The 26,921-nt window shown below is 41.1% G+C and overlaps 3 protein-coding genes across 8 annotated transcripts; 1 reads left to right on the top strand and 2 right to left on the bottom strand.

Annotated features, from left to right (window-relative positions):
• Positions 1-4,278: 4,278 nt before the first annotated feature.
• Positions 4,279-8,170, top strand: LOC115746295 (transcription factor bHLH74-like). Of its 5 annotated transcripts, none has more exons than XM_048275141.1 (8): positions 4,279-4,386; positions 5,591-6,157; positions 6,277-6,489; positions 6,569-6,634; positions 6,719-6,787; positions 7,166-7,237; positions 7,335-7,478; positions 7,575-8,170. In XM_048275141.1, exons 2-8 carry the CDS (start codon positions 5,591-5,593, stop codon positions 7,677-7,679), a joined length of 1,236 nt encoding a protein of 411 aa, XP_048131098.1. In that variant the 5' UTR covers positions 4,279-4,386; the 3' UTR covers positions 7,680-8,170. The 5 variants fall into 5 exon arrangements, with proteins under 5 accessions (XP_048131098.1, XP_048131099.1, XP_048131097.1 ...); XM_048275140.1 differs by lacking the exon at positions 4,279-4,386 and adding an exon at positions 4,434-4,768; XM_030681999.2 differs by lacking the exon at positions 4,279-4,386 and having other exon boundaries at positions 4,437-6,157; positions 7,575-7,656; positions 7,747-8,170.
• A 2,322-nt stretch (positions 8,171-10,492) lies between these two features.
• Positions 10,493-13,912, bottom strand: LOC115746294 (probable xyloglucan glycosyltransferase 12). Its single transcript, XM_030681997.2, has 5 exons — positions 12,770-13,912; positions 12,328-12,636; positions 11,889-12,179; positions 11,637-11,750; positions 10,493-11,531 (listed from the first exon to the last, which is right to left on the bottom strand). The coding sequence occupies exons 1-5, from the start codon at positions 13,544-13,546 to the stop codon at positions 10,905-10,907; spliced, it is 2,118 nt and encodes a 705-aa protein (XP_030537857.1). The 5' UTR covers positions 13,547-13,912; the 3' UTR covers positions 10,493-10,904.
• Positions 13,913-19,326: 5,414 nt separating this feature from the next.
• Positions 19,327-22,764, bottom strand: LOC115746375 (amino acid transporter AVT6A-like). 2 transcript variants are annotated; one of them, XR_007197315.1, is made up of 6 exons: positions 22,268-22,764; positions 21,858-22,010; positions 21,337-21,540; positions 20,201-20,669; positions 19,545-19,940; positions 19,327-19,506 (listed from the first exon to the last, which is right to left on the bottom strand). XR_007197315.1 is itself a non-coding variant. In XM_030682113.2 (5 exons), exons 1-5 carry the CDS (start codon positions 22,674-22,676, stop codon positions 19,802-19,804), a joined length of 1,374 nt encoding a protein of 457 aa, XP_030537973.2. In that variant the 5' UTR covers positions 22,677-22,764; the 3' UTR covers positions 19,327-19,801. The 2 variants fall into 2 exon arrangements, 1 of the variants encoding a protein (XP_030537973.2); XM_030682113.2 differs by having other exon boundaries at positions 19,327-19,940.
• Positions 22,765-26,921: the final 4,157 nt, after the last annotated feature.

The raw sequence follows: 26,921 nt of genomic DNA, 5'->3' as shown, positions 1-26,921 counted from the left end.
CGAGAAGTATAATTACGTCGTACCTATCGGATAAGGTGTTGATAGAGATAGCCGAGGAGAAGGATATCGTAGCATTGTGGACTAAACTTCGGGCACTTTATGTTAAAAAGGGTTTGAACAATCACTTGTATGTGTTGAAAAAGATGTTTCGATTTCGGATGGCTGAAGGCACATCTATCGGGGCTCACTTAGATGAGTTTAACAAACTCATGATGGACTTGAAGAATATCAACGAGGCCTTACCCGATGAGAAATAAGGTATGATGTTGTGACATCTCTACTAGATTTTTTTGAGCATTTTATGGATTTATTACTGCATGGGCGCACTACAATTATCTTGAAAGAGGTAAAATCCGCTTTATAATCTAAAGAGTGGCAAAAGAAGTTAAGAAAAGATAACTTGGTGCAAAGTAGTGTGCAACATTTGTTCATCCATGGTAGAGATGAACATAGAGAGTTTGAAGGTAACAAATGGAAGAGCCATTTTAAATCGAGGTCCAATGTTAAGAACCGTTGATGTTATCACCGTAATAAGGTAGGGCATTATAGGAAAGATTGTCCAAAGCATAAGGGTAAAGGAGTTAAGGTGGAGTATGCGGGTGATAATAATATTGTTACCACAATAGATAATAGTTCTAGTGATGCCCATGTTGTGTTAATCGTTGCCACGAGTTCATCGGCTAATGAATGGGTGCTTGATTCTGGATGTTCTTATCATGTTACTTTTCATAGATACTGGTTTACTACCTATCGGTACACGGAGGGTGGTACGAGTACATGGAGGGTGGTAAGGTGCTTATGAGAAACGATGCTGCTTGTGAAGTAGTGGGAATCGAAACAGTTCAAATTAAGATGCACAATGGAGTGGTGCGAACGTTGACAGATGTGAGGCATGTACCGAAACCGAGAAAGAATCTTATCTCGTTGAGTGCTCTTGACAAGTTCGGATACCAAATTTCCCTTGAAGGTGGAGTTATAAAGGTCTCTCAAAGTGTGCTTACTGTGATGCGAGGGAAGATAGACTGTGGATTTTATCTCCTCCTAGGGAAAGACAGTGATTGGCTCATCTGCTAGATTCTCAGATACTTCGGGTGAGGATACAACACAATTATGGCATATGAGGCTTGGACACATGAATGAGAGGGAGATGATTGTTTTGAGTTAGAGGGGTTTATTGGGAGGTCATCGAATTGAAAAGCTGCACTTTTGTGATCACTATGACATGGATAGTTAACGGAGAGTGAAGTTTAGTACGGCATTTTATTGGAACTTCGAGATTGTAGGTTGCGTATACTCGGACTTATGGGGAGCCTCTCCAATTCCGTCTAAGGGAGGTGCCAAATATGTATTGTCCTTTGTTGATGACGTTTCAAGAAAAGTTTGGATTTGTCTTCTTAAGCACAAGAATGAGATGCTTGGTCGGTTCAAGTCATGGAGGGCAATGATTGAAAAAGAAGATACGAAGAAAGATCATGTGCCCGAGAATTGATAAAGGCTTATAATTTTATTCTAATGAGCTTGGTCGGTTTTGTGTAGAGAAAGACATGGTGAAACACCGTACTATTGTTGGTACACCACGGTTGAACAGAGTTGCAGAATTGATGAATAGAATTATATTGGAAAGAGCTCACTCTTTACTCTCTAATGTTGGATTAGATGAATATTTACGGGCTGAAAGAGTTAATACCACTTGTTGGTTAGTGAACAGATCACCATCACTAGAAATTGATTGGATAACTCCCGAGGAAACGTGGTCAGGTAAGCCTACTAATTACACCGAATTAAGAGTGTTTGGTTGCCCCACTTATGCTCGTGTGAGCAATGGTTTGGTGGAGTTAAGGGCAAAGAAGTGCATATTCCTAGGCTATGCACATGGGATAAAGGAATACAGTGGTGGTGCACCGAGGAGGATTCACCCGGTATTATGTTTAGCAGTGATGTTACTTTTGACAAATCTGCTTTTTTTCAAAAGAGGAGTAGAGAATCAATTGGAGAGAAATATGTGGATGGTGTTCAGAAATAGGTGGAGCTTTAGGTAGAGACTAGAGATATTCAGAGTGCGGTAGATGTGAAAGTGTCTACAGAGAGTTGCTAGTTTCCATAGTAGCCGACAGTTGATGAAGCTTCGAGGTGGTTACCTGAGGTGGATGAGATAAAGCGATAGTTGTATGCAGATATTAAAATAGATAATTTGGGTGCAGTAGAGATAGCTTCGGGTATGGAGATGCATAAAGAGACTATTGGAAGAAATGCTGTAAGTACTTCGCTTGCTACATATTATGAATTATCTAGTCTATCACAGTGTACTTGGATGGAGGTGGAGCAATTGTCCCATGCTTCACATGCTAGTATTGTTAGTTGTCCGGGTTATGTCATGGATAGTACTAAGCTTTATCTATTACATGCATTTGGAAAAATGTATTTGATTAATCCAAGTATACATTATAATGCTGTGATGTGGATCCTCCTGGTTTTGTTAGGGACGATAGATGTTGGGGTATGTTTTGGAGAATGTAGTTCAAGTAGTGTGGTAGTAACTAAGTTTGTGAACCTGGGTCATGCAAGAAACCTCGAAAGATGGTTTAATAACGAAGCGATTATGCCTTTACTTTTGTTTTTTTTTTTTTTTTTTTTTGGTAAGTACCTTTACTTTTGTTAGTTGTGCTATAAGTTGAAAAATGTTGTTGGGAGACACTATGGTCTCGTTGATGACCGAGACTAGAAACATAGTAACAACATAAAAAGTTGAAGAGGCGGTGTGGTCTAACGACTTGGTTAGTGATGTTGACGAAGGACATTCAATTGATGTAATGCTCGACAAAAGTGAGAGATATTACTAGATAATCAAGTTCATTAGTGATCAAAATTTTTGCATCAGATATAGCATGTCAAGAGGAGATGTGATTGAGAACAAGTTTCTTGTGATGGAGAATCCTGTGGGCATGTGGACCGACTTTATTCCTCTAAATAAGTTCAAGTTCTGCTTGAGCTTGATAGACATTTGTGGAGAGTGAGTGCTCAAAGGGCGTTGGAAGAGTAGCATGGATGATGAGCACTATGACTTGGCTTCAAATGTCAAGTTGAGATGGAGATTGTTAAATTAATGTTTCGAGTTTGAACCGTTTACGGAATCCAACGCGTTTGAAGAATATAAATCGGTTTTGTTAACCGATAGGAAATATATCCAAAGAATTCTATTTGGACTAGGATTGCATATATATATATATATAGTGAAGATATGTTTCCGTTCGAAAAAAAAAAGAAAAAGGAAAGAGGAATATGCAGAGTTGATCGGTTGACCGAGATATGGGTTTCTACACTAAATCTTGCAGGGAAGTTTTTTGTGGGTTAAAAACCGCACGGAATAAAAGAACGTGCACTCGTGGGTTTTATGAGGTGCGGGGTCTTCTGGTTCCTCGAGCAAAAACTAAAAGAAACGCATAGGGACGTTTCTTGAAGAAGCCGTAGAGAAGACTTGAGCTGCACAAAAAAAAAAGCCACCTACGAAAAAGAAGGTGAGGGAAACATTCAAGTATATGAGCAATTATAATTCTAATTATTCGGTTATGGTGGATTATATTGCTACTTCTTCTCATGGACGTAAGTATCGACATTCGGACCGAATCACGTAATCTCTCGTGTCCTTCATCGTTCATAATAATTTCTCTGATGATTTCGTATTGACTTATTTGTAATATCTGTTACCGTTTTCATATTATTATCTCAACAGGATATTATGTACTTCTTGATTATGTGACCTACAAGGCATTGCCACATTTTGCGCACTCCCAAATGTTCTATTCTTTGAGAGGATCTTCTTATTACACGTCTTCACAAAATCAAAGTTTCAAATATCATCATCACCTGTCGTAAATCGTGACTCGGAGAAGTCTCTTATCATACTGTCCTGGACATGAGATTTTGTTCTCTCTCCGAACAAATTCGTTCATGCTTGTCCTAATTCTAAAATCATCAGGACATGCATAAAACCACAACTTGATCGGTATGGAAGGAAGGATATGGTGGGGGCCATCATAAACCCTCGTACCACAGACGTAAAAATAGGGCACATGGGGAATCATGGAGCTTGGGTGCATAATGAGTGTTCCAAACCAGAAAAATGAAGAGGGTTAGTTGGCACTTCAGCAACAAAAGAAAAAAAAAAAAAACTAAGTGTGTAACAGCAAAGATAGATGTGTCGGAATAGCTGGCAGATTATGTCAGTAAAATAAAAGAAAGAAAGAAAGAAAGAAAAAGCATGTCAAGCAAGCAAGCAAGCAAAGCTAGCTTGGCTTGGCCTTGAAGAGAAGCACCTATCCAGCTATCTTCTAGTTCTGTCAGAGATAAAGCAAAAGAAAAGCTTGAGCAACTAGTGATTAGGATCTGGTAATAATAATTTACCCTGCAGGAGCAGTTAGCACTTAGCAGTAGTTAAAGTCTGTCTTTTAAATTTCACACCATGTCACCTCTGTGCTTGGGCAGGTAAGAGATCGTCCCGACTCCTACAAGCACCTTTTCTTTCTTTTATTAGTGTCTTCTCACTCTTTACCTTTTCTGGTGCTATAACACTGGTAGTGATCAACAGAAGTTTGGAACTTGATTCTTGCTGCGTTGTTTCTAGTGATGCGGGTCTTTTCTTGGAGATTTAGATCAAGGCACTAGATGCGCTTCCTTATTAGGAGGACTGTGAGCTGCAAGACCGAATAATTATTTCAGCCATTCCATGATACAATCCACGCAGTATTGGATGCTTTTTTGGCCTTTTTAGGTACCCATCTGGGGATATCTCAAAAGGGTATCTGCAAAGCTTGCCCTTTTTTGACACTGTTGGTGTGCTTTTTGGTATTGCTTCGAGACTTCAACTTGTCACTGCCTCCGATGAGCCTTTTCCTCCCGAGTCCTGAGCACCAATGTTCACCCTTCAGTGGTTGAAGCGATTCTGTCCCAGTTTGGGTGCGGTGTGTTCAAAAACATTTCATACCATACCAGTTACTTCAATCACTCTGGCCTATGAAGTGTTGGATGTACTAATTGTTTTTCAATCGAGAGGAAAGGGAATCTGCTTTCTTTTTTGGTTGGTCTGGAGCTGTCTCTGGGACTGGGGTTGCTTGCTCCTCCAAATTTTACTTTCTGCTTTTACGGGTTCACTTTCTTGTCTATAATTATTAAGGCAAGAGCATTTTCTCTGTCATTGCTTCTTTCGCATAAGAGTAGGCTCAATGAGAAGGTTTTGAAAAAGAGGGAAGAATAGCTGGTACTCTGTAGATTCTATGCCTGATAGATAGGATTTGTCCTTTTTCTTTTTTTCAGTATGGGCTTCGTGGGATGCTGCAAATAAGAGACTTCTTTTGCTTTACAAAACTCCAGTACTATAAAACCTGACAAAGTCCATTGTGTTCCTTGTTGAGTCCTGCAAGATATCACCAGCTGGTTTTTGGTCAAAGCCCACTTTAAACCTTTTCACTGTTCTTCAGCTTCTCTGTGTCTCATATATCCTCAACTCCCAGTTTATGGTGACCTTTGCTGGTTTATTGAAATTGGTTGAAAAGACTTGTTTTAGTTCCTGGGTCATTGGGTCTCAATTCTGAAGATGGAAGGCTGTGACGGTGGTGATATCGGGTTCAGACATGGGGGTGACAATTTCTTGAATTTTCCACACTCAGGGATGACTCCCAGTTCAGCCCCAGAAGAAGTATCAGGAATGGCAATCAACCCATTTGTTAGCTCCGGTTGGGATCCACTTATGTCCCTAACTCAGAGCTACAACTTTGCAAATCCTTCATTGGCCTCTGGATTCCCCTTTTCTTCACACCCCAGCATCATGGAGAGTCAAGGAACTGGTGGTGACTTTCCTCCACGGCTCGATCACAACCTATCGGCATTGACCGAGCAGGTCGCATTTTCACGGCTTCCCTGCTCACAGAACCGGAGTTACCTGGATGCGGTCGGCTACTTTGGGCTGCCTGACATTGCTAATTCTGGGCGTCCTCCTAACTATGGCTTTCATAGGGAGGATGATCATGATGGTAGTGAAGGGGCCTCAGCTAACAATAAACTGTCTCAGGGATGCCGGATCGAAGAGGATGCGGAGGGATCATCACCGAGTGTTAAGAGAAGAAAAAATGCTCCTGATCATGATACCATTAACGATAGGAAGGTCAGTCATCTGTTGTTAATGTGAAAGTATGAACCTATGATTTTTTTTTTTGTTGCTGTCCTTTTATGTGCAAATGACTCGGTCAAACAAGTTGCTCTTTGTCTGTTAATCTGGGATAGGAGGTAAAAAAGGATTCTTCCAGGATGAACTCAGATGTCCCGAAGGAACAGGACGAGCAGAAACAGAAGAATGAGCAGATTTTGCATGCTAATTCTCAGGGTAAACAACATGGTAAACAAGTGAAAGACAATGTTGAAGATCCGAAAGAGAACTATATTCATGTGCGAGCACGCAGAGGCCAAGCTACAAACAGTCACAGCCTTGCGGAGAGGGTAAACCTTTCGTTGCCCCAATGTCTCAAATGCTAGGTTTTTGTATGCCTTGAACCTATTAGGGTCGTTCTGCTTTCAGGTGAGAAGAGAGAAAATTAGTGAGCGGATGAGAATGCTTCAAGAACTCGTCCCTGGATGCAACAAGGTAATCAAGTCGCTCTAGTTTCTGAGGTACTTATTTTGCTTACTTGAGATGGTTTGTGATTCGGTGGGGTTTCACTTGCCACAGATCACAGGAAAAGCGGTAATGCTTGATGAGATTATTAACTATGTGCAGTCGCTGCAACAGCAGGTTGAGGTACGCCAACTGTTTTCTGACTCTGGTATATGCATTGTGTCTTAAGTCCACCTTTTAAAACAAAACCTTTGAATGGCGTAATGTTCCATTTGATGATATTATCCTTTGAATTGAACGTAAAAAAGATCTGAATAGAAGGTAAGTTTTCCTGTGCAGTAATATATTTTGTGTGATCTTGACATCGAGTCAATTTTTTCTAAACAAAAAATGCCGGTCATACGAGGCCATGTGGGTTGTATCCTTGGAGTTTTTATCGGGGCTATATTTTTTCCTATTTGACTATGCAGTCTCAATCTCCCATTAATGCTAAGTAATATCTGACTATCGAGCAGACCAAATTGACTTAATGTCCGGCGATAATGTTAGTTTCTTTCGCAGTTCTTGTCCATGAAACTTGCTGCTGTCAGTCCAGAACTCAGCATTAACTTGGACAGGATACTGTCCAAAGATGTAAGTTCACATGATGCTGAAAGACTGATTTCGGGCCTTAAGGATCTTCAGCATATATAGTTGGTAATCTAAGTTTTTACTTTTTCGTCTCGCAAAGATATTCTGCTCACAGGGTAGATCTGCGACTATTGTGGACACTGAGCGTGGAATGGCCTCATCTTCTCCTTATACACAAGGATTTTTCCCAGAAGCTTTTCCAAGCATCCCGAGCTCGAATCATCATTATCCTCCCTTAACACAGGTCTCTAAAAAGATCGATCATGTATCTAGGCCAACTCTATCCCATGCTTTTCAATTACTCTAGGACTGCTAATGATTGACACATTCTTTACATCAGGCTTCTTGTGAGAGTGAGCTGCAAACACATTGTCAATTGCACTTCCATTCCAGTTCAAGAGTCGACAGTTTGGGTCTAAATGGTAACTGGAAGAAGGTCATATGATGTTACCACAAACTCCACTAGTTTTGCTTTACAATTGATAACATTATCCTGTTTGGGACTTTGGCAGGGCGCTGAAAGTCAGCGAGATGAATTTTTCAGAGGAGGGTCTTTGTTCAGTCGACTCAAACTGGGAACTTGGTGAATTAGGCTAACTGTATCTGACTGATTTGGAGGAGAAAGTAGAGTTGGTTTTTCCTAAGTAGAGAGAAATGTAAGAGTTGTATAGATGGTGAAACAAGCTGGTTTACTCTTCGGGCTTTTAATCGAAGAGGATGCTCTGAAGTGCCGACAGATTTTGTAAATTTAGATAGCACTGACGAATTCTCTATCCGCAATATACTTATTTCGGTGGTGTTCTGGACTCCTAAAGGGCATTGTGAAGCCAGGCAAGGTTTTGTTATTGAGTTGATCAAGTAAAGGGATATGTTCTGATATTTCTGATCACAATCTTGACTGTTGTAAATTGATCAGCTATGCATCTGAACTTTTAATGGCCCTTCTCTTCTATCGGCACATGAATTATAAAACTGTTGTTAAATTTTGAAATAAGGATTGGCGGTAACTAAGATGCAGAGAGAGGAGAAAAGCAGGCAGGCTCCTATTAAAGATTGCTCACGATAATTAACGATGTGTATCGCAGATGACAAAGTTTATTGCACATGTAGAAACTGCGAAAATCTGCAGTTATGTTCTTACTATCACATCTAACATTCTGTTGACGATAAAAGCTATTATTTTGGATTGCTATAATCTTCATCTGCCCTGCTTTCATATCCATGCTCGAAGGGATCTACCAATCTTTATTATGTTGGACACTCCAATGACTGAGACACCCAAAAACAATCACAAATCACTTTGAGAGAGGAAACAATCACAGCAACAGTATCAATGTGACAATGTCTCAATGAAACATCGCAAGGAAGGAAGACAGTTCGCCAGCAAATTTGAAAGGGTCGGTCTTTGTTTCGGTAATGAATTATACAGGATTAAATCAGCTATCTGAATATAATAGGTTTTGAAAGGCAAGATGCCAGCTAAACTTGGTGCTCAATGAGGAAGACAGGGACATTGGAGAAGCCATACAGATACCTTGAAACCACAATCTTCTGTGAGCCCAGACCTGTGGTGGGGTTGCATATAACAGAACTGAGGCAGTCCCATGTTGCTGGCCTCCCATGGTGGACAGTGGACACAATGAACAGTTACCTCTGTTTCCTTGACTTGCCTTGTCTTTATCCAGAAGGCACTTCGACTTGTGATATCTGAAATCTGATTGACAAGTACTTGCATCATCTTGCCAGTTCCATTCTGCACGTGGCTATAACATTCCATTCCTTTCTGAGTTGACGAAAATAACCTCGAGAGAACTTATTCGGTGAGAGTTGATATTTGTTGAAGATGCAGAAACCTCACATCGTCACGAAATATCAGAATGCCCGTTTTAATCAAAACAATGATGTGTTCCACCATCCCCTTCTACCGACTAATGTTCCCATGCCGATTTCTATGAAGGATTTTCTGTAATCTTTGTTAATTACCACATCTTAAATTTAAATTATAATCATAAGGATTTTACAAACCTAATCAAAGAATCCCCTTAAAAGCTTGAACTATAGAACTGAATATAACAAGGAGTAATTAGGGATTGAACCTTAGAGAGACAACTGTCAAAGTGTCAATGAATGTCCTTTATAAATTTTCTTTTAAATTAGAATCCGATCATTAAATTTATCAAAGTACTCAAATCTTAGACGATGGACGTAAACAAGCAACGAATATGTAAACTTCTCCGATTTGAACACAAGAAAAGAAGGAAACAACAATTTAAGTGTGATTAATAAAAATTACAAGATCAATTGATTTACGTTAAGGATATATTTTCCTCTTTCATCGATCTTTAACGGAATGTGTTTTGAGTTATTTGAGGATTGGATATAGCGCGAGCCAAATAAAAAAAAGGAAAATTCCTCTATTTCGTTTCATTTGAACCATTCGCATTATCTTTTCCATGTTCTGCCCTTTCCCTTTCTCACTCCATGATGTCTCTAGTTGTCGGCAAAATTCTAAATAAGAGCCTTATGTGTCATCATTTTATCAAATAAGGACCTAAAGTGGCGTGACAATTTCAAATAAGGATATGAAGTGGCCATGACTATCTCAGATAGAGGCGTGACCTCACCGGCCAGTTAAATATTTTGGCCGATCAAAAGCATTTTCGTCAAAATACAATTTTAACCTAATTTTTACTAAAATTGGAGTAAAAAAAAAGTTAAAAAAAAGAAAAGAAAATACAGGCGAGAAGGAGCCCTCCTGCTTGTGGCTATCGCCCCATGGGCAATGGGCCGTATCCCGCTTGTGTTTCTTTTTCTTTTTTTATTTTATTTTTTTTATTTTAAAAATTAAAAAATGACAAAAATAACCCTAACGAACCGGTCAGTCATATCCATTTTTGAAACCGATATAGCCACTTATTTGAAACAATGTCAAATTCTTGCCCCTATTTGAAATAGTGAGAGAACTTTAAGTCCTTATTTGAAATAAAGTTCACTTCCAACCCTTATTTGAGAAAATGAGGACACTTAGGACCCTTTTCCATAAAATGTTGCCACTGATCTTGAAAGTTCTGTTCTTATGTCTCTCTCGCTGAATCCAACAAAGACAAAAAGGACTAGTGGGAAAGCAATTGGCTCTCTCTTTGAACTTTCAAACTTCGAAACTCTCGAAACTCTTAAACTCATTAGCTGCGCATCTCAAACTGGTGAAATAAAGAGGAAAAGAACAAAGCGGTACTATGAATGGAGGAACCTTGAATCTCATGTTGAATGCTCTTTCCTGTTAAAGAAAAAAATGACATTTGGATCTACATTTCTTCCAACCAAAGAAAAAATTACATCTAGACAAAAGAATTTTCGAAAGAAACATAAGAACAGAGAGAAAAGAACAGGTGGTATGAACATCATACTTATATAGAGGAGCATCGCCAGTTTTCTTCTGTGCCTCCTCACTTCCTTTTATGGTGATTTTGTTCTTGTATCAAGGTCACTCATCGAGTTCCGGCTGGACTGGGAGAGTGCTCCAGAAGCAACAAATGCAGCAAGCAGCAACTTTGAGGCTTGAGAGCAAATAGAACTCTCCTTGTTTGCCACTTGCGGCCGCTCTCTCTGGGCTAGATTTGCCATGCCTTATATACTAGCTATACACCCTAAATAACATTCCCTCTTCACTTCACTCCACCTGCTCGCCAATTAAATCCAGACCGACCAGCAAGAATGATATCCCTTGGAACAGCAGGAAGTAAAAATGGATTCCCTGAGCGGATAGGAGGCTTCTGGCTGAAGCCGTGAGGAGGAGGAATGCCAATGCGAGCTCTTTGGTATATATTCGGTTGTGCTTCTTCTTCCGAGACGCCTTCTGCTCTTGCTTGCTGATTTCCTCCTTCAGGGCCTCGAGATCAGGAGCAGAATTGCCCCTTTTGTGCTTCGTCTCTTTCTCGACCAAAGACAAGAGATCGCCCTCCGAGGACCGGCCGGATTTCTTGGTAACAACCCACTCATATGCGCTACCAAGCTGGAACAGCCCCGAGATCATTGCATGGAACTTGGTCACAGACATGGTGTTCTCGAAGAGAAGGTATGGGACTATAAAGGGGAAGGATTTGGGTGCTGGTAGTATGTTGAGAAAAGACATGGTCGCTGGAATGTAGCAGACGACCCATGCTGGGAGCTCGGCCTCGGGAACGAACATTGTCATGGGAAGGATTATACAGAAAAGGGTGAAGGAATAAAATGGCAATATCAGCTTCCTCAGAAGGAAAAAGAGGAAGATCAAATTGAATTTCTTCCAAATGCTGATCTGCAATTACCAGAAAACACGTAAGAACAACTCCAAGTTAGTCCTCAGCAACTTTCTAAGTGGGGTTTTGCATTTTGCAATTGTTGTGCTGAAGAAAGTAAGCACCTTGGATTTGATTATGGCAGGCAAGCAGAGGCGAAACAACTGCATGGGCCCGGAATGCCATCTATGTTGCTGCTTCCGGTATGCTTCATAAGACTCCGGTAATTCGCATTGGGCCTGGTCAAGACAACATGAAATTCCCATGAACACGACAAATACTGGCTCAGCTTGTCGAGGGAACAAACACATTTTGATCTCATAAAAGCTATAATTTTAAGAATGTTCCCAATTTCTGCCTATTAATCAGATAAGTACCTCAACATCATTGAGAAAAATAAATTTCCACCCATGAAGATGAGCCCGGACTGCAATGTCCATGTCCTCGACAGTCGTCCTCTCCAACCACCCCCCAGAATCCTCCAAAGCCTTAATCCTCCATACGCCAGCAGTCCCATTGAAACCGAAGAAGTTTAAGAAGACGCCATTCACTTGCTGCTCCACCTCAAAGTGGAAAGCCAGGTTAATGTTCTGGAGCCTAGTTAGGAGATTCTCATCCTTGTTCACAAATGACCACCTCGCTTGAACCAAGCCTAGCTCCTCATTATCCTGCATTAACACCAAATTGCAATTTAACATCATCAGTATGCAAAATTGCAAATGAAAAACGAAAATTCATTTCCTTTAGTATGTGTAAGCAGCAACATTCTCATCTCGCACATAAGACAATCTGCCACACGAAATTACAATCAAGTACCTTAAAATGAGGAACCGTTCTCTTTAGAAAGTCGGGGGCAGGCTGAAAATCGGCATCGAAGATGGTGACAAACTCGTATTCTTTGACGTAGCTGCAATTCATAGCTGACTTGAGATTACCAGCCTTGTATCCTTCCCTAATCACTCTATGCCGATACAAGATGCGAGCCCCTTCTTGCTGCCACTTGTTCACTTCCTCTTTAATCAGCGACTGTGCCGTAGGATCATCAGAATCATCGAGGACCTGAATCAGCAACTTCGATTTCGGCCATTCCAAGTTGCAGACAGCAGCAATTGACTGCTGGTATACCTGGCGGATAGTTCAAAAAAATTGCCATGTCAGATCAAGCTCACTATTCTTGGTTAATGCCACAACAATTCATTTGGACGTCAATGTACTCAAACACACAAATGACATGAAATGGGGTGGTTTCGATTTATACCTCCTTTTCATTGCACATGGGGAGTTGCACTAGGACCATGGGGAAGTACCCCTTCTCGCCGGATTCAACATCAACAGAGGCGTCCTCCTTCAGGACCGGCCTGATGTTTCTGAATCTGATCCAGAAACAACCCAAGCACAGGATAAGCCGATCCAAGCTCTGGATAAGGAAGAGAACTATGCAAGCATTGGCCAAGAACTGCAAAGGAGGAGCAAGATATTCCACCCGGATCCAAACCCACTTTGAATACAACCGATCGAAAACACCCTTAACCGAGAAAGAAGTAGCCAACAAGTGTTGCAACTCGATATTGTGTGAACCATAGTGCCAACCCTTGAAGTAAGCGGCCACTTCAAACCCTAAAAGGACAATGGACAGCCAAAGGAACACTTTTATGCAAGTATAGAACCTGGCCTTGAGATTGGGGCTCTCTCTCACTCCGCCACCACCACGAGAAGCCTCGCTGACGTCATTGTCGGTCCTGCCAGAGGCGACGCGGCGCCTGACGGCGGAGGCGAGGCCGAGGGCGGCGGCGGCCATGGAGGCCAGGCAGCCGGCGGCCCTGTGAGCCCTGAGGAGGAGGACCCACGTGAGCTGCTTCGCGTTCTTGTTGCGCATCCGGTTCGGCGCCGCCCCATCGCCGGCTGCGGCAAAGATGTCATCGTCCGACGTGCTCTCGAGCTCGACCATGGACCAGTTCAGGTTCTCCATCTTGACGACGACGGGCGTGCCCTTGTGAATGCTCTGTTTTGCCCACGAATCGAGCGAAGGTGCCATTGTCGGTCTCGATTTTCTTGAATCTTGATGTTTGAAGCACACCCACTACGCAGTAATGGTCCAATCTTCGAGCTTGTAGAAGATTACTTCAGGGAAGGTGAGCCAAACAACCGTATGTGTCGAAACCAATCGGTTTGATCGAATCAATGCTAATGACCACGAGGATTGCGGGAAGAAAATGATGGAGTGCTTGTGGGTGTGTCTGCGTGCACAGAGGGAATCCACGAGTCGTGAACGAGGAGGCAACGGAGCGCCAGAGGACTCGTCACTCAATTACAGCTCTGAGGAAGTGAGAACTGGAGGAACGTAATAAGGAAGAGAGAGAGAGAAAGAGAGAGAGAGCGAGTGGAAACAGCTCAACACGTCTTTGAATTCGATTCCGAAGTTTAAATTATTAAAGAAATGGAATCCTCCAACCAGGAAGGAAAGCACGCACGTTGTCTGCCGATGTCAATGTCTCTTACTCTTACAAACGATCCCCGCCTTTCGCAAAATCCGTAGTTTTCACAGCCAATGTCGAAAAGGAAATCTCTTGAATCTTCCTCGCATGGTCGTTAAACTTTCTCCAACTCGATAAAAAGACTTAACATAATTTGCCAGATCTCGTTCGCATGCCTGACAGCTAAAAGAAGCGTTTTACGCGCGGAAAGACTGAATGAATTGACCAGGAAGCGTAAAACTGGAAGGGTCAGTTCACTGTTGTTGACGAAGGCGCTTTGTCTTTAATTGACGCGTGAAATCGAACCAGTCGTTGATTCCACTTCCACGAGGGAACTAGAGCGCGCTTCCTTTTTTCACTTGGATTTTCCATGCTTTCGTCCGTTGGTTCTATACGTTACAAATTAGAAAGGGACATAATGATGTAGAATTGCTGAATAATTTATGGAATCCGATTCCGATAGCCAGACCATACATGTATTCTGTCTAGGGCTAACGACACAAATGGTTATTGCCACTTCATTAATCTTTAATTTGTTCAATGCGGTCCCCAAATTTTTAACTTAATATGTAATGTCGTCCTTAAAATTTTAAATTGTTCAATATAGTTCCTAAACTTTTTGTAAGTGTTTAATCTAGTCTATATATTATATAAAAATATGCAATGTTATCATTTTATTTATTTAAGTTCAAAGATAATATTGAATATTTTCATATAACTCATGGATTAGATTGAATATGCGCCAAAAATTTAAATATGACATTAAACAAGTTAAAATTTTGGGAATAATATTACATATATTAGGCTGAAGTTTAAAAACCGTGTTGAGCGAATTAAAGTTTCAGGAACGACATTGCATATTGAGTCAAAATTTAGAGATCATTTGTGTTGTTTTCCCTTCTATTTATTCCAAACCCGTTAATATATCCCATTGGACTTGTTTTGCTCAAAATCCTAAATAAGTGGGTTATTGACTAATTAGAATGTATTAGTTGCTCTACGCAATGCCAAATATCCAATTGGTGACTTCTTTAATACAATTCGCATGTGCATCTCAATAATCTTCCTATCACTTCTTAACTTCAATGCTGCGCATGTCGCCCTTAATGTTGATGTCCTTCTATATTGACATATATCAACTTGAATCCCCACGTCCTTGCAATGAACCTGACAAAATATGCACAACAATTATCCAAGGTATGTTTTCGCCAAACCAACCTTGAAGGCAATTTCCCAAAGAAATATGCATTGATAATGAGATCTTCTTGTTAAGATATTTCGCACATACCAAAACAGGTTGCGTCTGATAATCAACCATCAATTCGGATATTATATGTTGTGATGCATAGTAAAAGATCGATATATTCGTTTAGGGAGACCACTAATAGAAGCTCTAGTATGAGTCCATCGACATAAATAACTAACATATCTTCACTAAAAAACTCAAGCAAATAAGTCAATGACCAATCAAGATGTATTGATTACTCTATAAAATATCATATTGTTGTTGTAAGATTTCTCTAATATAACTTACATGTGCATTTCAACGTTCTCCATGGAGCGAAAGACTACATTGGATCCTCGCACAATGGAAATGAACTCAACCATTCTAAGACTTATCATAACGTGGATCCAACGAGTACCATATTTACAATAAAAAGTTCATAGTGCCTTAGTATTTCTTAAGTTAGCAAATAATTAAGGAAAAAAGTTACTAAAAAGCCCAAACTATGTTCACTGGACATAGTTACCCGAACTTTTATTTATGATATAAAAAATCCTAGATTATGTCCATTGTGACACACTTACTCCAAATTTTTTTGTGACGTCAAAAGTTCCAAACTTGTACTATTTTAATATATTTATCATCCGACAAAATTCTGTCGCATGATTTTTTCCAACAAAAACAATGTCTTCAATTTACAAGTTAAGTTTGAATGGTAAATTCGATTGACTCGAAGGATGTCAATTGCACCAACCATACAATTATGAGTGCATTTTTTTTTTGCTAAAAATTTCATGTCTCAAGACAACGTTTTGCATTGAAATCGTTTTCAAGTAAAATGATTAGTTCTCTCTTATTTGGCTACTAATTTGTAAATGATTTTCTAGTATTTGAACCTCATTTATGGAGGTAGCTTTCCCCATATATTATATCAAATGATTGATGAGGAACAATTGACATATGAGTTTTCAATTTCTTCATCGAAATGACAGAGCAACTGAAAAAAATGAAAAGACACAAAAGCCCCTATATATTTTTCTTGACAATCAAAAATGTGGACCGTAAAATTTTTCAAGCTAACAATAGCTAGTTTCGACATTTTAACAAACACCTTTTGTGCTTGATTTGACTGTATGTCTAGAAAGCTATGAACTCTAATCTCCATCATGTTCTACCGAAACACCAAACAGAAAGAAGTGAAAAAAAATCAACAGAAAAACTCAGGTATATTACAACAGATCTCTACCCGTTGCTTAGAAAACGATTAATGGGTTGCGATCATATCGAGTTTTGAGTAACAATGGACAAAAAAGAAGAAGAAGAGAGACTAGGGGAGGCGTAGACTGCGTTGATTGATTTGGCGGATCGGATCATCGGACTATGATGTTAAGGTTTCGAAATCAAGACGAAGTAGATTGCAACTAAATAATATGAAAGCAGTGCGAAGACGACACGTGGAGGAGAGGGAGACGTGGTCAGAAGAAGGACAAGGTCAAGATAGGCTGGCCACCGCAGCCGGCCGCGCATGTGCCGTGGGCTACGAACGTATGCGCGCAATCTCCGCCGCCGCTCATGCCTCACCAACCCCATCGCCCCCGTTCTCTCGTCTCTTTTTGTGGATGAATCAGTCTCTCATCTTTCTTTCTTCCTTAGCTCGACCAAATTCAAAACAAAGCGAAATTTTGCTGTGCGGACATCATCCGTCTAAATTTGCACAAGCTACATTTCGTCTGAATTTCTAATCATGATATGATTAAATAGGATAGTATGTGGAATTCAAAAATTTAGTAGTATCATACCCACTATTTGGTGAATCGTAGTGGCAAAATCGAACATTTTCATGTCACAAAAAATAACCTGATAGTCAGCAAGCGCATGATTGGCACATGAGCAAAGGTGAACACGTGACGTAAATGACACGTGAGTATAGGCAATCAAGTGCATTACGTGAATTTCGATATACATGTATTGGCTTACTCGACAAGCACGTGAGTTAACATATGATAGTCATTATTGAGATTCGTCGGCACTACATATTCGATTGTTGGAATATGATGGCGGATAATCACTAACGTAGATTTGGAATGGCGCCTCACCATGAACTGAATCGGAAAAAGTACGGTTACCGTCGGGGTCTACATCGTTTGAAAAATGACAAAATCAATGGCAGAAATAGCGCCTCACCATGGAAAAATGACTTGGGACTTTTCTTGTTTTCCAACGACACCGTTGAATTTATACTAAAAATCTTCTCTGCCGGTGATTAGTTAAATCTTCTTTGCCGGTCAATAGAGTCGATATTGAAGAAAGTTCAGAGAAGGCGTCACTGGACAGAACATTCGGATGAACGAAGGAAGATCCACGGATGACAGCTCCGCCATGATCATTTTGCTTCTCGTGTTTCGATTGCACCTTAGAAAACCATCTGTCCGTGTTTCGTGTCCACTTACAACATCGATCGTATGATTAATTAAGACAAAAAAAATGAGGTTGTTTGCTTTAAAAAAGATCGTTTAGGTCAATTTTAAAAGACAAGGGTCCCATTGACCACCACCTAACCGCAATTAGTCATCATTAATCAAGTGTATATTACCGACAATTGAAAGGATGTAAAAATGTCGAAGTTGGTATTTTCTCTTGGGTGCCTTTTGACTGGGAATAAGAACATGGGGAGAATGCTCTTTAGCATGAGTGGAAATGTACGCAGAGGTGAACATATGTGAACCGGGTTTTTGATTTCTGAAAGTGTTCACATGCGTAGTAATTAAAGTATTCCGTTATGTCTAAACTCATTTTACCCTTACGAGAGTCTTCCTTCTGTCTCACTCGATAAATTTCAATTATATGCTCAATCTTCAATCTCTCGTGCTCGGGAGTATTCCATCTCGCAGTCCGAGTGCTTCATATCAAGAGGTTTCCATCTGTCGGTTGGTAAATTCAAAAATATCGTAGTTGGTGAATTTGAAAGTAGCATATCAATCTCTTGCTCTACTTTCTCTTACTTTACCCAAAAAAAAAAAGCATATCAATCTTTCGTGATTAGGATTTTTCCATCGCTTGGTTGTCAACATAATTTTTTCGACAGAGGGTTAATGGAGGCAAGTTTGTAACTCAAGTAAAAGTTGGTGACTTTTTATGAGATTAAAAAAAAGGGGGGCAAAATGGTGACTAGACGGTAGAATTTGGATATGACCTAAATTTTCAGTGGAAATTTTTTATAAGAAAAAATAAAATTTAGGGTAAAATTGAGATCGAACATAAAATTATGATTTTTTTTTGGGATAGTAGGCCAACTATGAAACTAGTCTATCTATTTTGGGTTTTCTTTGAATATGGGCAACTTTGAGAGAGAGAGAGAGAGAGAGAGAGAGAGAGAGAGAGAGAGAGAAATGGGCATTGCGGAAAGTCCCTCTAGGATCAAGGGAAAAAAACCAAACGATGCATTAAGATAATCTAGACGGTGTCCAAATTCATCCAGAGTTTATTTTCTCGGTTGGTGAGAGCCAGAGGAAGCAAGATACGATGGTGAACGTGCACGTATCAAGAAGAGGTTTGATGCTATGCCGGCCATCATCTCTGTTCTCTCCCGTGTCGGTAGCTCTTGTGCTGGGCCTTTTTTAGGTCGTAGAACTGGAAGACGACGCTCTTTCATGCGACTTTTTGGTTGTTGTCCAGGTTCGGCAATCGTTTAATCCGCCACGTTTCGTTTTGTCTAATTCGCCGGATCACATCCCCATGAAAGTTCCATGATTCGATGCCACCAAACATCAGAGCAGAGACACTCGGGCGTCCCTCTGGTCCGCGAATGATTACATTAACCTTGATGGACGTCGGTGATGTCTCGCGTGCATAACCCTTTCCTCTCGTGGTCAACTCAATCTCATTTCCATGGTCAGTGCCTTTAAGAAACGCCCCAGATGGTTCTAAGAACGTGATTATAGAATCTCGTTCACAAGGGATTTCTTCTTGCTTTAGTTTAAGCACGAAAATGGTATTTAGATAGTGAATCATGAGGAGTTAGGTTCATGGTTTTGTCCTGGTCTGCAATTAGATCAAGTTTGGTAGACATCAGAATAAAAATTTTGTGATGAAGTGCGAGAGAGAGGAACAAAATTGTATATAAGAAGTTGATTGAAATTTGATCCAATTGCCAAAGTGTATGGGCCAACAAGTAATTTTTCTCGGACCACAATCCAAGCCCAAGTTTCATCTCTGCCCCAGTTCATGGTTGCCACTACCCAGTCTCTTTGAATTCACACTCTCCCACTAAGACAAGACTCGAACTTGTAGCAAGACCTGCAAAAATTACATCTTTTAACGTCTGAACTCTTGACGTGCGTTGTGTCGTATATCCTCACTCTTCAATTTTAAGAATGGTAAGAGAGGTCACTGTTTCATATGCACAAAACGGCAAGGGAATGTGAAAGTAGTATGGACGTGCGAATTAGCTCTTCGCCTTTGGGCAGCTGAATCAAGCTATTGGATGCATCCTCTTCCTCCTCCTGTCCCTGTGTCAATCAGTTGATTTCGATGTCTGAGAGCGAAGTTCCATGTCACTTGAGAAAAGGCAAACCGATCCCCTCATTTCTTGTCAGCTTCCAACTCCTTCGTCACTGTTAAAAAAGCTATAGACGTCGCTCGAGAGTGCCACTGTGCTCGATGATACAGCCAGCAAGATCATGATCCATGACAGCACTTTGTCTTTCTTTGTTGCAATCCCATGAGTATCCCTGCAAAACAGGTGCAGGACGTTTAACTCAAGAGGAAGAATATCATGTTCAAAAAGAGACAAGTCAGAGTCGAGTCAGAGTCAGAGGACGAAGGTGATAAGGCCATCAAGGACAACGATCCACCGAAATGAAATTCGTGCTATAGCATCCTGCAAGCCTCCGATGAATCTCTGATTATACACTTCATCAATGACATATCCTGATAACACGGCTTCTTGAAGGAAGGGCTCTTAGCATTCATCATTAGTAATAGCACATACCTAAGAGCGATTGCAGATGGAAATATGAACCCAACAGAGGTTGCTGCGGTGGCGCCTGTAACTTGAAATGCATCCCAGATGCTGGGCACAAAGTTTGCTCCCAGAAATATAATACCCATTAGTGCTGCTGTCACTGAATAAAATCTCCTGTTGTCGAAGTTGATGGGAATTTTTGCACAGGGAAAAAGAAGGCCATCCAGATTGAGCCGAAGTGAGAAAAACACAATTGGGAAAACAAGCATGAGGTGGATTCCGTAACTCATTCTCACTATATCGTTGAGCATCATGCTGTAAGGAATTCCTAGATCCCCATCAAAATTTGCTAGTACATCATCCAGAGTCTGATCCCCAAAGAGAAGAAACCCGAAGAAGCTGGTTGCGACGTAGACAGATGAGCATAGTATCAGTGATGAACGTACTATTGACTTCATCTGCATTGGGTCTTTCAGTTCATTCTCTATTGGGTGTACTGCAGCACATGTCAATTGTGCAAACAAATTGTTGTAAGCCAATGGGAAAAAGAAAAGGACTCGTGAGCTGGACTAGATGCAGCATGGCTTGAGTAAGTTTGTCTATCAACTGCATCGTTTGCTCTCATGCATGCAGGGTATCTGAGAGAATTCTACGGTGGTAATAATATCAGACATCAACAGGATAACGATTGCCTTAATTTAGCTGACTCGCAATGTTAGAATAAAAGATCTCAAAAGAATTCCAGCATGCTGCATCTATCTAAGCATTCACAAAAACTGCAAGGCAATTGCGCATCATGACTATCCAATTTATATGAATCTTCTCTTCATGGACAAACTTTTCACCTTTGAATGACTCCAATAACAATCAAGCCTCAGAATTAACTTTGCTAGATTGAATCAGTATCGTCAGTTTCCTCCTTATTCTAGCAAGCACAATCTGCATATGTATGAGAGTCGGAGATGTGCCACTATGGTGTGACAAAATCTTCTCCTATGCAGTTGTATCCATCTATTTTAACAATGCACACACTCTGCATCCATGTTGATTATGTCAGCTCTTTCTGAATCAACATTTAATTCCATAAAGCTTAATGCCACATAATGTTCACTTATCCATTAAGCACGAGTGCTGATTACAAGAGACAGAGTTCGATTGCTTACCATTATGGTGACAAATATAAGCAGTGACCAGAACAGGAAAAGTCGTGAACAGCTTCCAAAACGATGTCTGATCGACAAGCTCGGGCATCAAACGTGGCCTTGTTATGCTTCCATTTGCCAGCTTAACCATAGCTACTCCGGCAGTGATTGCAACAAATACCACAGCCAGACCGACCGACAAGGCCGACGTGTATCTCAATGAATCTATTTACAAAAGAGCCACGAGGTTACGATCACAAGCTTTGTATAATGTAGGTCACTAGCAAGTATTGAAATCAAAAGCGATACCACAGTGGCAATTTGCCAAGCTTGTGAATGTCCATTTCAGCTTTGCAATGTTGTCATATTAGCAAAATTATTTACGACTTGTTAAACCGGTGCCACATTCAACATTTTTCAATGTTCTGAACTTAAATGGAGGCACAGGCTTTTTGAGTTCGGAGCAAAGAAGATGAACCATTTCGCTTTAGGCTTGAGCTACAATCAGAATGAGAAAGACAGGATCATAGGACGTCACTTACCAACTCGTTTGAAAGAGATGAGAGGAGCGAAGACGAGGAGCGTGGTGGACAGCAGCAAGAAAGCGCGTGAGGTCCACCAGTGTTGACCAAGCCATTCCTCCATTACCCCTGTGTGGTGGGCCCAGTTTGACCACGTCCCCGATAACACGTCTCCTGCCATTGCCAAGTATTCCTAATCCTCAAACTTTCAACTTCCTCATTCTCCGGTTCCAAAATTAGCACAAGAATAAAGCACCAAAAAAAAAAAAAAATTTCTCTTTGCTTAATACTTCAATTTGGACCATTCAAAGTCACGTTATTGGCTAACAAAAATCAAGATTTGTCATTCGACTAAGTTAATCCCGGGATTGAGCCTAATCAAATCCAGTCTTTCAAGAAAACTAAAAATAGCACAAGGTTGATGTCCATACCTATGATGATCATGTATACGACGAGCATCCCGAGGTTGTTGACGACGATGCAGGACTGCAGCAGAGCCCTCCCGCCCCCGCCGTACGCGTCGGCGGCTGCGGCGGAGTAGGTGGAGGACTTGGAGGCCCGGCTGAACTTCAGCATCATGTCGATCGAGGTGTTCGTCAGCACGGCCCCGAGCGCTATCATCGCCAGCCCCGGGATCAGCCCCAGCTGCTTCAGCGTGGCCGGCAGGGCCATGATCCCGGCGCCGACGATGGTGGTGGAGAGGTTGAACACGGCGCCCGAGAACGAAGCGCCGTCGAAGCCCGCCTCCATCGGCTCCTCGGTGGCGGCGTGCTTCTGCGGGAGGAGGGGGACCCTCGGGCTCCGCCGGTGCTTCCGGTCGGAGGAGGGAAGGAACGTCATCTTGGCCTCTACTCCGAGATGTGGGACGAGAGAAAGCGAGAGGTGTGGGGCGGAGAGACAGAACGGTTAAGTTGAGAGGGGGGTTTCTTAAATTGATAGATAGAGAAGAAGAGGGCGTTGTCGACGTGGACAACGATTTTTCAGAGATAGCAGCTAATCAGAGGGCGACACGTAAGAACGATACGATGAAGGCTCCTGGGAGGATCCGTCGGGTCGGCCGCCACGAAACGGTCCAAGCAGCGCGTGGGGCTACGCGCTAGTGCTGTCGCTGCAAAGTGCAAAAAGACAAAAAAGAAGAAGAAGAAGGAGCATCTACGCGACGCCCAACGGCTATTGTCCGAATTTCCGGACGCTGAAATTTTAAAAAAGGTGTTTTTTCGAATTGGAGTAAAAACGTCAAGTCGTTTCGGAACGACGAAAAGCCCATTACCGTTTTGACAGAACGAGCCCTTAAAAGCAAAGCGGCATTAGGACTCAAAAACGTCCCATTAGTAGCATCATTTTGCCATGATCAAGTCTAGTGATTGCCATCTCTTGCACTGTCTTTTTTTTTTTTTTCTTGTCTCCTTTAATTTCCTTCGGTCAAGGTTTAGTAACTCTCGTCTTCAATCTTATGCGACAATAAGAGAAAGATAAAAGAACTTTGAATTTACATCCCGTGGATTCACCGTGGGGAAAACATGAGTTTTTGGTAATCTTAGGCGATAAGGGCGTGGTGAACTTATAAAGATAATGGTGTTTGTAGGGATGTTGCAAAGAAGCATGGAAGACATGATCTAACCCCTAGGAGAACACACGGAATGTGCCGCCTTTTTCTTTTGTTTTTGTTTTTATTAGTAAAAAGGGAGGATAGGTAACCAATATAAGTACTTCTATAGGCGTTATTATAAGGGTCCCATATCCGTTACAGAATGTCCAGTTCGATCCACGGCTACTCAATCCGAATGTAAGTATTCGAGCTTGTCAACATAGTCTCATTAGCGTGTTGGAAGTCGGGAATTCTCTCCGCATGAGGTAACAAATACCTAAGGCACAAATGTTTAAAGATTGCTCACAATATAATTCGAACTTTTGATTTCATGAAAGAGAGAGTGATCTTGCTATCACTAGGTTACTGCTCGCAAAATATGCCACTTGCAATGAAAAAATTGTTCATCAATTTCTTTCTCCCTAACTCCTTTTTTAAGAGAGAGCGGATGAGGTTTCAAATTGAAAGACGGTAGATTTGTTAAGAATTGATTTAGAAGTGGTCAGAGATCTAATCATTGATATGTTTAACGTCTGAAAAGGGCCGGTGATTAAACGTAATAATTCGATTTTCCTTTGTAACGATGCTCTCTTGGTTTGTAAGTCCAAAAAGAATAAATTATGGTTTTATACAGGTCGGGTCTTTAGTGATTTAAAAGAAACTTTCGAGCATGTCCTAAGTACAAGTCCCACATCATTAATTAAAAACAGATCAAGAGGACATTATGGTAGTTATAGTCCCCTTCTTCCGTGTTATTTATTATCCTACTAGTTAAGTCTTACGAATTCATCCAAGATTGGCTTCAGTGTGCAAGACCACACGGGATGTACGACTTGCTCATCAGCCAAACTTTTTACTTGGCAGCACTCAACTGACATCTCAAATTTCTTGCTTTGACTTGGGTTTTTTGACTTGGGTTAAACACAAAAAACTCCACGACAAAACTTCCTGCTCCAGAATTTGTTCCATTGGGGTGCGTTTGAGAAAGTTTTGAGGGAATGCAAAGTCATTTATTCAAACATCTTTGACTCAAGATTCGTTCGCTCAAAGCAAATATCGTTTGGTTAATTTTGGCAAAGTAGCTTTGAAGTAAGAAAGAGAGAGCGAAATTAGGGGAATACCCTGTTATGGAAGCAAAACTGGAGACATTCTCCATTGCCGGCGAAGCAACCTAACATTCGTGTGATGAAATGAAGGAAGCGGCAATACCAAAACATTACAAGCACAGCAAGCGCGGTGGACGAAATAGCAAAGCAAAAGAGGTCGTGAGGACACTTGCGTCAAGAGAAGGCAAAACGAGTAGCTCGTCTACACTTGATCTCCTTCAACGCGTTCGGACGAACCCCTTCACACTGCTCAATCGCAGTCCGAATGAGCAAGAGGAAGCCTTGGACAAACCGCCCTCAGATTTGAACAAACTCCAAAGCCCGGAAATTATCAAATAAGTCTTAAATCTATTGCGATTGTGTCAATTCAGTTCTAATTTTTTTTGTCGGTTGATTCCTAAACCTTTTGTATTTGTGTCAATTCAGTCTATCTGGCCAATTTTAGCTTAAAATGGTTAATATGACACGACCAATGCGGATATGACGTGGTCGGCGTTGACGTGAACAATTTTAAATAATATAATTTGTTAGTTTTTTTTTATTTATTTGTTCTTTTCTTTCTCTTTTTTTTCTCCCTTCGTTCTTCCTCCAACCTGTCATCAAGATCCAACAACCGGCTAGAGAAGAGGGTGAGCCTTGCCTACCCCTAGTGAGGGCTCTTGACCTCGCCCAACAATAGTAAGGTCCAGTCTAGCAGTCTCTAGGTGAGGCTTGCCCTCGCCAATGGCTGTCGGGAGCGAAGCTTTGCCAAAGGCCGACGAGGTTGACTTTGCTGGCCCTCATCTCTATCCGGTAGTTGAGGTCCATCGATTAGCTACAAGAAAAAAGAAAAGAAAGAAAACAAAAAAAAAAAATTGTCCACGTTAATGCCGATTGCACCATGTCAACGATTTTAGGCCCAAATTGTTAGAATGACTGAATTGGTATAAATACAAAAATTTTATCAATTAATTGACAAAGAATAAAAGGTCAATGATTAAAATGGCCTAATTACAATAAGTTTAGATCCATTTTTGATAATTCTCCTCTCGAAATTTAATGAGCTTTGAGTGGCTAGGCGGTCAAGCAGCTGCAACTTGAGTTCGGGGAGATCATTGGAGGTGCGGAGTGCAATTACCTAAACGAGATTGATGACGAGGCTGGAGATGAAGAAAAGGATGCTCGAGGGGATGATCACATCTGCCGATGCAATTGCCATGGCATAAACATCGGGGTCGAGTGACCTAGCCGAGGTGACGTCGAGGGGCTTGTGACTTCGATGACCAGACCTGCAATCGTCGATCTAGACGTGCAAACCATCGGAGGGGCATCAGATCGACGACCAGATTTGCATCTGCAGTTTAGATCTGGGTTCAACGAGGAAGAAGACGAAGCACTAGAGTGGCCATTTGATGGTAAAAGCGAAATTTTAGTAAGTTTTCGAAGGTTAAAAAAAGGCAACCGAAAAAGTTCGTTAATCCTTGGAGAGAGCTTGCCGAAATACTAAAAGCCAAAGCAAGAGAGGACCTGCTTTAACCCTTTGGGCTTTGCCTATGTTAGCTCTCATTTAAGCAAGAGAGGACCTGCTTTAGATTTGTAAGGACTTTAGAGGTCTAAAGTCCTTACAAATCTGTGCCAAACACAACCTATTTTAGGTAAAGCATCAGATTCCATTTTTCAATCACAAAGTCTGTCGTTTTAAAAGCAGTCTCGGGATTCCTGCCCGCCACTGTATTGGTGGAGCTCTATCCGATCCACGTGGTTGGGTGATTTAGATTCATATGTGGAGAATAGTAGAAACAAAAGTTCGAATACCCATTCTGTATGAAAAGAGAGTTGAATATGACGCATAGATGGATTTTGTTAGATAAATTAGAAACTAATGCCGACTTGAGAAACTAACTTTGGCTCGATGATGAATTCGGTCAATGGGGTTATGCTTTGACTATGGTGAACACATTAATTCGAGTATGGATTATGGAGTGTACAGGCTCTTAGGTTCTATTCATCTTGCAGAAAATGAGTGCTTTTGAAAACATTTTCCCGAAGATGATCGCAGGCATCGATTGAAATGATTAGTCAATAAAAAATATTTTCATTATCAATAATAATTTGTGTCTCAATATTTATGTAGACAGTGAAAGTATTTATTTATTTATTTATTTTTATAAGAGACATGAACGGTCATTTTTTAAAATTTAGTTTTAAATTACTTAATTTTTGCGAAATAAACCGAATCATAAAGTCTAATTTCTGGCGGCTTGGTAGGCTCCACGTGGAAAAAGATAGGAAGCAAAAAGGGGCAAGAAATGAAGTTCATGGGGTCATTCCACTGTACGACAGCCGGGGGTCTTGATTGGCCATGGCCACCCTGCCATCCGCCCCTCCTTGCAAGAGCACAAACAGACATCG

This window comes from Rhodamnia argentea, chromosome 2 (assembly GCF_020921035.1).
Source record: "Rhodamnia argentea isolate NSW1041297 chromosome 2, ASM2092103v1, whole genome shotgun sequence".
Classification (NCBI taxonomy): domain Eukaryota; kingdom Viridiplantae; phylum Streptophyta; class Magnoliopsida; order Myrtales; family Myrtaceae; genus Rhodamnia; species Rhodamnia argentea.
This window is presented reverse-complemented; position numbering and strand designations above follow the sequence as displayed.